At 43.7% G+C, this 11,932-nt stretch overlaps 1 protein-coding gene across 1 annotated transcript; it reads left to right on the top strand.

Annotated features, from left to right (window-relative positions):
- Positions 1–1,009: 1,009 nt before the first annotated feature.
- Positions 1,010–6,066, top strand: LOC311325717 (phosphatidylinositol 3-kinase regulatory subunit gamma-like). Its single transcript, XM_084458459.1, has 10 exons — positions 1,010–1,115; positions 2,652–2,766; positions 2,901–2,999; positions 3,095–3,275; positions 3,399–3,524; positions 3,647–3,789; positions 3,976–4,152; positions 4,334–4,408; positions 4,529–4,696; positions 4,928–6,066. Exons 1-10 carry the CDS (start codon positions 1,061–1,063, stop codon positions 5,202–5,204), a joined length of 1,416 nt encoding a protein of 471 aa, XP_084314585.1. The 5' UTR covers positions 1,010–1,060; the 3' UTR covers positions 5,205–6,066.
- The last annotated feature ends 5,866 nt before the right edge of the window (positions 6,067–11,932 follow it).

The following is an 11,932-nucleotide window of genomic DNA, read 5'->3' as shown; positions in this document are numbered from 1 at the left end:
AGAAAATTTTCATGAAATCAATGTGTAACCTACCATTAGGCCTACAGCAGCCCCTACACTGCTGAAGATACACTGCCGTATTGTGACAATTAGCCAAACCAGGATACCACGGCAGACAGGCAATAACTGAAAAACAATAAGAGCAAGTTGTAGCCCTGCAGGAACTTTATTAAAAACTCTCAATAAAACATATTTAATTAGGTCAACTTCCATTATTTGGCCATTAGGTCTACTTATAACCCATACTGCTATATTAGGCTACAAGCTCATCATTTATAGAGTAGGCCTAGGCCCAGTTTTATTTCATAGTTTCAGACTTGTCTTTCATACGTTCAGACTTTTTACTTTGTCCCACCTGACATATGCTACATACAGTAGGCTACTTATCAAAACGATGCAACGAAGTCTATGCACATAGTCTGGAGTTACAGTTTGCCTACCTCCACGCCTGAAGAGACTTGAATGAAATGATCCGGTCTGGAATGTACCACTTTTGGTTAGGGGTGACAGAATCACAAAATCAAACTGAGGACAAATTGGCTACTCGGATAATTCCTCGTGAAGTACTGATGTATAAGAAATTTTGAAATAATTTTGTATTCTGATTCAACCCCGTTTTGTAGTCTACAATCTGCACAATCGTGTTTCATTATAGAATAGAGTCCCCTCTGGGCAAGGTAGACTTTGGTTTTTCCCAAGATGATGTTACAGATTCCTTTTAAAGACCCTTCCTTCACTTGGCTCAGCGATGAAGACGGTTTCAGCAGCAGCCCACAGCGCGAAAGGACTTTGCAAAGAGTGACAGTCTTTTGACTTTAAAGCATGTAGTTGCGAAGTCCTTAAGATAATATCGGTGACATTCTCCGTCTCAGGCTTACAATGTGCTTAGAAGTTGGAATAAAGTGTTCTGTAACTAGCCTTATGCAGAAGGACGTGGCGTGGCGCCTCTAAAAGTGCTCGGAGTCGGCATAATTTAGGAAGAGGTTTTATTTCATTAATTATTCGGAACGTGTCAAACCAAACCGTTTGGCTTGGATTTTAGGCAAAAGTTTGGAACGTGATGTTCCATACTGCCGAAGTTCTATTTTACATCGAAATGGATCAGGCACCTCCAGGTAATGGCCTTTTCTCGGATTTCAAATTAATGTTTGATAGTCTTTCATGTGTAGGCTAGCTAACTGGCAAAGTTGTCAACTGGTCATTGTTCCTCGAATTTATGTGTCATTAACAGTTGGCACTGTCACTGCGTCCCTCTCCAGGCATTGCCCAGGCATAGCGCATTTCTTTGCAGATTACGTAATACCTTATGGCTAACGTTACCTTACGGGCCAGGAGAATGGCTTGCGTGATATCGCTACATCCGCTCAACTTTTAGAAAAATATAAAGGCATAGTTCGTGTTATATTAGGAACTTTTTTTATTTGAGCCTACTCGGTGGTTATTCTTGACTAGAGAGTGTACAACGGGTGTAGAGTGCGTTAAAATGCCGCATGAAATGTGCAGCTCCGCTGCTTTGTTCCCGTCCTCGGCTGCAGCCTGCTGTGGTGAACGACGAACGCAGAAGGGATCTCGGATAGCATAGCCTACAATAAGGCTTTACAAAATTGCCAACCTATTGCTACAATTGATGGCAACATTTCGTGACGTTTTGATAAAAATGTCATTTTCAATAGGCTGTTAAGGCCTACGTGAGGCTTGTGTTAATATGACGGGTGACGTCGGTGCTTTTAATTTTGTGGTTTTCGACAAAGCTGTTGCAGCCTACAGGCTACCAAGTCTGTTCCTGAAAACCCCCAAAAGGGTGAAGGGTAGCCTCGCCTGTGAGCAGCAGGCAGGGAGGGTCGACTTTGGTGGAATTTTGCTGAGTCTGGGCTATTTCGCTGCCACTGTGCACCTGCCATTTGCTTATTTAAAAGTTAGAAAAAGGCAGAACGGATGGAGGAAGAAACCCACTTTTCCCTTCTCTGAGGGTCTTGCTGTGTTCTGCTAGATGTTCCATGAAAGGCACTTTTGTACTGCAGTGAAATAGATCTCCCCTCCAGCTCTTGATGCGGTTTGGACCGAGCCGTTTTCATTTTTGGAAAACGTTTTGGTAGGTTCTTGTTCGTTTTTGTTAGTTTTAACATTTTTATGGTAAAGGATTTTGGAGATTCTGGATTAAGAAAAATAGGGGGGTTTAGAGGATCAGATTTTTTACAAATATATTTCGTGGTTCAGAAGATTTAGAATAGTGCTTTGAACACTTTTTTGTAACGAATGTAAACATTGGATTTGCAATCCATTGGTGGGTTGAAAACTGTCTTTGATATAATATGCAGAGTGCTCTCTACTCACCCAACTGTTTGATCCATTCTTTTTTATGACTGATATGTCAACTGTCCAGATACAGTACAGCTCAACTTAGATTTGGATATTACTGTCCAGATACCGTACAACTCTATTTAGATCTTGATATTAATGTCAGGCCAGGCGCTATCAGCTGGGGCATGCCTGGGCTTGTTATGAGATTGTGACAAGGCTTGTCAAGGGTGCTTCTGTGTGGGTGTGTTTCCTGAGGCGGCTTGATGGTTGAAAATACAGCAGGCCTACCCCCCCACCCCACCCCCCCAAAAAAAACTGTCATCCTGATCTCTCTCTCCCTCTCTCTCAAGCTCTCCCACCTAGGTCAACAAAGCCCATGTCTTCCACCATCAGTAACCACTGCCTCAGCGAGGCACCAGTCTATGCACTGCAGGACGCTGAGTGGTACTGGGGGGACATAACCAGGTAATGAGCTCCATCCATTTAAAAAAAAAGAGAAAGAAATCAGCCCACTGTCATTCATGCTCATCTTTTATTACCGTGTTTGTGAAAGCCTGCGTATTTTGTTTGTCAATGTGCTTGTGTTGCTGTGCCCACAGGGAAGAGGTCAATGAGAAATTGCACGACACACCTGACGGTTCCTTCCTGGTCCGCGACGCCTCAACGAAGACACTGGGAGACTTCACACTCACGCTGAGGTGAGCTGAACAGAGCCAGGCTGTCTCTCTCCCGACGCGGCCCCCCGACTTGCAGCTCACGACTTCTCTCTCTCTCTCTCCTCGTCGACCCTCAGGAAAGATGGCCACAACAAGCTGATCAAGATCTACCACCGAGAGGGCAAGTACGGCTTCTCCGAACCCCTCACCTTCAGCTCTGTGGTGGAGCTCATCTGGCACTACCAGCACAACCCTCTGGTGGAGTACAACGCCATGCTCGACGTGATGCTCACTCGCCCGCTGTCCCGCTTCCAACAGGTAGACGCCATGCGCCCTCTTCCCATTCGCTAGCATAGATGCAGGCTTACCGTCCTACATGTGGGTCCTGAATCTGGCTTCTCGGTGCCGTTAATGACGGTTTGAAACATTTTCTGTTCCCAGGACCAACTCGTGAGGGAGGACAGTGTTGACGTAGCTGGCAGGAGACTCCTGGAGTACCACAGCCAGTACCGAGAGAAGTCCAAGGAGTTTGACCATTTGTACGAGGCGTACACAAAGACCTCACAGGTGAGAACACGAAATCTACTGGATATTGGATTATTTTTGGCGCATAACAAGGCTCGAGTGAGCCGGAAAGCCGGGGTGATCTCACCGACAAACCTCCGCTGTCTTTGTCTCGTGCACTCCAGGAGATCCAGATGAAGAGAACGGCGATAGAGGCCTTCAACGAGACGATGATGATCTTCGAGGAGCAGTGCCGTGAGCAGGAGCGCTACGGAGAGGAGTTTGAGAGGGCCGACGGGCCTGAGGGAACGGAGAAGGACCTAGAGAGGTAGGCGGCCACGGCAGCAGGAACAAGACTCCAACAGGGGGTCTAGGAATGTGTCTCACTGACACGCACGGCGTAGCGTGGACACGCATCTCTCCGCTCGCCCCACCGTGCAGCTGGAGTTCCGCTCATGACGGCGGTATGAGTTGACCCGACCCCTGACCCTTGTGACCTTTCACCCCCCTATAGCTTCCTGATGAACTATGAGAAGCTGAAGTCTCGTCTGGGGGAGATCTATGACAGTAAGGTCCACCTGGAGCAGGACCTGAGGACCCAGGTGCAGGACTACAGAGAGACGGACAGGAAGATCAACAGCCTGAGACCCGACCTCATCCAGCTGCGCAACATCAGGGACCAGTACCTCAAGTGAGTGTCGGACTCTCAGTGGAGACTTTGTTGGAGGTTGATACTTCAACCTCCATTCATACATTCAACGTCAGATTTGAATTTAATAATTCGAAAGGTTTAATTTTAAAAAAATTATTTAGAGTTTTCCATTTATAACATGCTTTTCTTTCCACTCCCTGCTCGTTCTCCTTCAATGCAGCTGGTTGAATCACAAAGGTGTGCGACAGAAACACATCAATGATTGGCTGGGGATTCAAAATGACATCAGTGACGAGTAAGTGATTTATTCTCCTGTTTAAAAAAGACAAACTTAACAGACACCCACAATGTACTCCCAAAATGGTTGTCCGATATTGTGAAACGGCTTTATTTAACAGCCCTCTTCTGTTCGCAGCACCTATGTGTTGAAAGGAGACGAGAAGCTGCCTCACCAGGATGAGACCAACTGGTTTGTGGGTGAACTCAGCAGGACGCAGGCTGAGGAGATGCTTCAAGGCAAACCCTCCGGAACGTTCTTGGTCCGCGAGAGCAGCAAGCAAGGCTGCTACGCCTGCTCTGTAGTGTGAGTATTCACGCCCCTGCACGGATGGGGGAGCAGCAGGCTCAGTTCAGATATTGGGAAAGGCCAAAGACCGTTTTCAACCATTGTGTCCTTTTATTGCCCTTTTTTGCAACATATTGATATGTGATTCTGGTCCTACTACTTGTCAATTATTACCAAGGAATGCTATTGCATGTACAGTAATACAGCTGGCTACACTGGTATTGATTCGGGATTCCCTTTTCTTATCAGGGTGAAGGAGGAAGTGAAGCATTGCATGATCTTCAGCACGCCGCACGGCTACGGCTTCGCCGAGCCCTACGACGTCCACTGCTCCCTGAAAGACCTCGTCCTGCACTACCGCCTCCACTCCCTCGCACAGCACAACGATGCTCTGGACGTACGGCTGACGTGCCCAGTCCACGCCGCCGCCGCCCCGGCCCCCTCGCACCCTCACACAGGGGAACGCAAACTCCTACAGACTCCCAAACACGCGGTTGGACTGGCGCCAGCGGCACCGGAGATGTAGACGGACGGACGGACGGACGGACGGACGGAGAGACGGAAGGATATGTTTACTGTATCCCGACAAGGACATCGTAAAGGGCATTCTTTGCTGAGGAATGTGTGAGATTTGCACTAGAGTGATTCCAGCAGTTTTCGTGAAGGTGATTTCACTGATGGAGGGTGAGCGGAACTTGAATGTCAGTTTGGACTTAGGTTTTTTCGTTTTAAAGATTCTTATTGGTTTCGTCGTTTTGAAAATATTCTTTTGGACTTTTCTGTCTTGTCTTTTTTGTTTGTTTAATGATCCCCTTTGGCAGAGAGATGTAGATGTACACATCAAAACATGCTCATAAGGTGCTTTCTCCTCACATTTTGATGAAAAAAATATGGTGCTAATGCCATACAAGACCATAGTTGAAACATTTGAACATTTTAAATTCTGGAATGCCAGAGTGGGGTTGTGTGTTTTTAAAATGGTGCTGAAATAAGGCTGATTCAGTCACATAACGGTGGTGGACCAAACGTTTTAGGTAAATACCACAAAAAAGTGTATTTGAATGCTTATGGTGCATTACTTTAAGTCAAAAGTGCCCCTTTGTCGCTAGTAGGTCATATATGATATGTACACAGTTATCGGGAGACAATTATGTAGCGTTTGATAATGTAACAGTTAACCAAAGCACTTATGAGCAGAGCTGCATCCCTGTTAGTTGATTACATTTTAGTGTATATGGAGGGACAAATCACATGCACCTACTGATGTGCTGATCAAAATGTAAATTGAAGTACTGTATGTTATATCCTGTTACTTAAAGAAGTATAAGCTTTTTGTATTCTATATATATTTTTTCTAAAACACGCCACAGAAGAAGAAAGCTTGAAGTAAGTGCAATCCAACAGTATTGTTAGATTTATGTGATGCTATTACAGGAGGCTGACATGCTACAAAAAATGCACTCTCTTTGGCGGCATAGATATGATGATGTGACCTTGTAACGTTTCTGTGTTAACTGCCAGAGGTCCGGAAGTATCCCGTCTCCATTACTTGAACTGTGGCATTACAGAAGCTATGAATGTTTTAATGACATGTAGCCTATATAGCTTAAGAGGAAAGGAATCCATGTTGTTGGCACATTTTTCAAGTTTGAGGACAATAGACTATATTGAGTAACTGTAAAACCTGTTTTTTCAGTTGGATGATGGAGGTTGTCATGTATAGCCTCTTTGTAAGACTTGACTAGGGGGTTGAGGAAACTCCTTGGGTGACGCTAAGCAATGTGAGATTCTAACCTTTTCTTCCTGAGACAATAAACTGCTAAGGGTTTTGTTGACTTGTGTTCTCATTTTGTTATTTCCTGTGTTTAAGAAGCCAAGATGTATATTTGAAGATGTAATAATATTATGATGAGTTCTGTGCGGCCAATCCCTGTAGCCACTCTCAATCCGAGCAGAGAAATCTTCGTTCTCCCTCTTGAGCTCTACTAATATGAGGGGATATCTCAGACTAGTGATGCACAGCACATGTTTCACGTAGTGAGAGTAATAAAAATCGACCTTTTGTCAGAGCCGGGTGATTGCAGAGTATGGGAACGATGTCCAGTCGAGATTAGAAGGCTTAGCGAGTGTGACACTGCCTCTTGGTAAAACAGTCACACCTCGCATATCTCACTTTCACGTTGAATAGCATATCTCCCCTTAGCCAAGATTAGCCTGACGAGAGGCTGTGGTTATTAATTTGGGGTTATCGATAGGCTGGTCATCATCCAGACGAGGGAACAGACCGACACGGGGACGGGCGGCAGAGAATAGGACCCCGTAGGTCAGACATGAACAACAGGTGCCATAGCAGCAGGTCTGTGCGAGGACTGGATTAATGGTGTGAGGATGCGGATGTTCCGGGGCAGATCTGCCTCAGATCCAGGCCATGGATTACTCCCCTCACTAAACTGTTAGCAGAGAGAGTGAACAGCCTGCCCTCCTGCCTGGGCCAGATGCATTGGAGCCAATACAGCCTGTACCAGCATACATACCACCATAGACCGCTGAGTCACCCTAAAAGAGAGAGAGAGAGAGAGTGTGTATGAGAGAGGGAGAAAGGAATTGTGTGTGTACAGTAGGCTATGTGTGTGAAAGAGATAAGGATCGAACTGAACACACCTCCAGAATGCATAATTGGAATTTGAGTTCCAGGATCTAGAAGTTACTTCTATTCAATTAAATATATATGAATCATGTACAGTATATTCTCATAGATTTGCCTCCAATGATTCCCAAAGCATATTTCTCCTATCAAAAAACAATCCCTAACACAAACAATTTTAAATGTCTTAAGAAAATCTTTGATTAGAGTTTTGTTAGAATACACATTGGTTTTGTGATTTACAAGTTAAGTGAAATGTCATTGGATTTCACCAAATGAAACCGTAGACGAATAACCATGTCTGTTTGGATTTCTTGGGGAGAACTTGATCAGTAACAGATGTACAACCATTCTAAAAATATTTTGTGTGAATGATATGCATCACTTGCAGGTACTCAATGTTTTCTATGTAGTGATATGCATTTAACCCTCTCCTGATCAGTCAGAAGATACTGAGATTACAGTAACACATCTTTAAATGTAAATGTGATTTATATGGTTATTCGTCTGAAGGCCTCAAATGAAATCTTACTTTCTGTAGGCCATATTTCAAATCCAATTCTGCATCCTATAAATGTGTTAAATTCTAATTCAATGAAATTGGAATTTCACAGCAATTCTTAATTCAATTAGTGTCTAATAAAGTCTGTCTTGCTCTCTCTTTCTCTCTCTCTCTCTCTCGCTCTCTCTCAATAGATAATTTATCTGTGTGTGTTGTATACTGTGTATACTGGTAGGAAGGCCCAGAAAATACAAATGAATTCCTGACATGAGAATAGAAGGTATTCATGAGACTATATGAGTCATACAGCAAATAGCTACACAATGAACATGGTCTTGGTCTGTGTCTGGGTCCTTATAATTTAAATAATTAATTCATATTTATATACACATATTTCTATGCCATGTTTTCTTTGCTTTCTTTCTTACAATCCCCCCCTAATAGCTCCTGGGCAAGCACTGAAGAATGAATTACCTTCATAGTCACGCCTAAAATACATCATCAAACAGTCTCTAAGGCATTGGCAATTGAGATTTTCTCCTTCAGTTTTCCACGTCCAATCACTTTCCTCTTTCCTCTGTCTCTGTCTGCCTCTCCCATTTCCAACCAATGCAACAGCGAAAGCTCCCTTACTGCCAGCCAATCAGCAACCAGTTGCTATGTTGGAGGCAGACTCCGTATCCCTGTAGCCTAGTGATTTTTCCCCTTCCCCCGGCACATATGTTAGAGGACATGAAAGAGATTGGTTCTCATGGGGCCTGATGCTATGCAATGTGATTTTATAGTAACTTAATGAAAACATATTTTAAACTTGCTACAGAGTGGTCATGTCCTCAACTTTGGTAGTTCATAATCAGTCTATAAATGCTTTCCTCCTATTAGTTTTAACACAGGAGAGAAGAATGCCAATGCCAATACTATGCAACATGTTAACATCTGTGTTTCTACCTTAGCCTCCACATCAATATGATGAGTAACCGCCAATAATTTGGTGTTCCACCAATAATAATGCTATTCAAATTGGGGAAGACGAGAATTAAAACATTCTCATTCTAACATTACTCAGATGTTATACATGTTTAATCTATACAAATTACTTTATTTAGCAGGGACAATGTACAGTTTAAAACTTCAGACCATATAAATTATGTCTGTAGGCCTACCAGACATAGCCACCATGCCAGCTAGCTTGCATCTGTAGTCCCCAAGCAGGTTAATGCAGTTTTACAGGTGATTCAATCTTTTGTTGTATTTCATTGGCTTAAACTTTTGGCAAAGGCAACCTTAATCACACCTCTTTGAGAAAGATATGTCGTCTTCTGTGAAGTTCGGCCGATTCAAAGAAGTTGGCATCCTTACGTTGACTTGCTTGCCGACAAACTCATGCAGGGTCGGCTAATCCAGCAAATGAGATCTATGGAATCTGCAGTGTAGAGAGGCTGGGGAGAGAGCTGGCTGCTGGAGAGACAGAGAGAGACCAGAGAGAGACCTGGGCTCAACTAAAACCTTAAGCCTCAGCCCTGAGGCCACCTGTTCTGTTTGAACCCAAAACACTTGATGTGAACTCTGCCTGATTTTGACCCTGGGAGACAAGTGCCTCTCAAATTCTTCACTAATCATCCTACCTCTATCTGCTAAAGGCCTTCGTCACCAATAGGGTCTGAGGAAGTAGTTTGTCCCTGCAGTGATTGGAATGATCCCTGGGCCTAGGGCCAACACAGAAAAGTGGTGCTAAGGGATTGAGAAACATTAGCTCTATGCAGTTGCCAGAAGGTTTCTTGGGACTAATCGCGGTGGAATTAGAGCTGGACAAGCAGTGGATGGCGAGGTCAGCCAAGATGAGGGATGGTTGGGGAGGACATTCTGCCAAGGTGAAGAGGATCAGCAGTGAGCCAAACCAGGTCCATGGAATATAGTTTAGAATAGTTTATTGTGTGAAAGCCGTAGCATGGTTCATAGTTGAGGATTGAACCTTGGTCCAAGTGCATAGAAAATAATGTACTTGGATTCTGTGTTTACTTTACATCAATGGTTTAGAGCAGAAATGTTTACCCCCCCCCAAGCCAATTTGCCATTTCAAACTTATTTTGATTGAAAACGTATTTTCTTTATTCAAACTGCCACACCCACACTTTGCATTCTTCTATCAATGATATTTTAAGGTTCATAGAACTGACATAGAACTCGATCAAGACAATTCAGTTTACTAGAGAAAATAAGCATAGGAAGACCTCCTGATAATCCCCCTTTGAGCATATTGAACCTACATCCACACCCTCAATTAGTTGACCCTTGTGACCTTAGGGCTTACTGTACAAGTTAAAAGGAAGGATATATATTCTCTTGTATGCTGAAGTGGCACTGCCTTAATTATTTGTAAATTGGCTGTTCTTGAGTGGAGTGTGAAAATGAAAGTCATCAATTTAGGAAAAGGGAATAAGGGGAAGACATTTGAAGACTTCATTTGCAAAACCGATATTTCAGTTTTGATAAATCATTTTTTCAATCAAATATCAATATCAAATATCAATCAAATTGCAGCTGGATTGTTTTGATTAAGTAAAGTCTGCAAGTTAATTACTGTACAACAGTTCATACCCTGATTCTATTTTAACTTGTCTAATAAACCCATTGTTCTGTTCAGATAATGGACAGAGCATGAGAGATCAGGTCAGCTCCATTAACCAATGGATATTGGTTGAATCAAATTCACAATAGATATATCAAAGATGTTCTATAAAATAGATTAATGTGATGCTGATGATTAAAAGATCAATCCAAACATCATGCATTAAAAGGATAACCTTTGCCTAATTCCTGCACGGCGGAGGACTATGCTGCCACCTAGTGATGTAAACTGAGCATTACCCCTCGATAAAATATCGGCCATGATCTTGGAAGTTGTAACGTTAGTTCTAAACTCGATAGATGTGAAAGCGCAAAATATATGACATATACACACTTTAGACAATGATGATTGACAAGGAGGGAAGTTCCCTTTTGTTCAGTGCGACAACTAAAATAAGTGATGCAACAAAATCCAGATTATTCCCCCATACCTCAAACATCTGGGAAATCCCCACATAAACTGTATTGGAAATAAACGAAGCAATTTGTATGAGATCATGTGGCAGTTGCATTCTTCTTCTACTTCCGATCAGGCTATTGTTATTAGTAGGCTAGTAGTAATAGGCTAGTAGTAGAAGTATTGATATTTTTGTTCAGCAGAATCAGAATTGGTTTTATTGTCATGCCGTTTTTCAACGTAGGCTAGGCTATAGGAATTTGCTTTCGGTCGTGGTGTCGCCTATAACATAGAGACAATATTATAGTCAGAGGGGGACACAAGCCTTATTGAGGAGGCTGATGGCCGTGGGGGGGGGGGGGGTCTCCAGGTTGTTTTGGCCTCACCGGGACAGCAGCTGGACAATCTACCACCTGTAGGCAGACTCGTCTCCCCCAGAGATGAGTCCGGTGAGGGTGGTGTCGTCCGCAAACTTCAGGAGCTTGACAGACTGGAGGATGGAGGTGCAGCTGTTCGTGGGGGAGAAGGTATGGGGGGGGGGGCGTTCCGGGAGAAGAGTAGGGGATAAGAGACGCAGACTTGGGGGGAGTCGGTGGTGATGGACCTGGAGTCGGAGATGTTTTTGCCCAGGCCATTACATCTAGCCTGTGTCAATCTTCCCTATTTCAGAATTCCGCATATAAACCGAAAAGTATTAATCTAGTACAACAGCCTACACAACTCTATTTTAGTTAGACTACTTAGTCTCAAATGGTCCTCGTAAGGTTAACTTTATTTATAAAGTTTTCCTCTGGTCGTAGGCGTATCCGTATCCCACCATTTCCAGGCATAGGTAGCCCGTATGCGCGCACATAGCCTAAATATCCTTGCAAGCTGCAGCTTTCCTTAATCTTTCGGAGTTGTGTCATGAAATCTGTCTGGAAATAATTATGCTGATGCACCAAACAGTAATCACTTGGAGCGCGAGAAAACGGGATCCCAGCGGATGGTGTTTGGATCTTGAATGCACCCCTGAAACCCGGAACACCCTCACCATCCTCCTCACCAACAACAAACCACACGCCTGCGAAAACATTTGGTCGG

This window comes from Borostomias antarcticus (genome assembly GCF_949987555.1).
Source record: "Borostomias antarcticus genome assembly, chromosome: 24".
In the NCBI taxonomy this organism is placed as follows: domain Eukaryota; kingdom Metazoa; phylum Chordata; class Actinopteri; order Stomiiformes; family Stomiidae; genus Borostomias; species Borostomias antarcticus.
This window is presented reverse-complemented; position numbering and strand designations above follow the sequence as displayed.

Excerpts from the sequence above, each read along its gene's own strand:
- LOC311325717 (XM_084458459.1), top strand. The coding sequence starts at position 1,061 with ATGTTCCATACTGCCGAAGTTCTATTTTACATCGAAATGGATCAGGCA. Across the intron at positions 3,276-3,398 it reads CGCTGTCCCGCTTCCAACAG|GACCAACTCGTGAGGGAGGA; the intron begins GTAGACGCCATG and ends TTCTGTTCCCAG. Across the intron at positions 4,409-4,528 it reads CAAAATGACATCAGTGACGA|CACCTATGTGTTGAAAGGAG; the intron begins GTAAGTGATTTA and ends TTCTGTTCGCAG.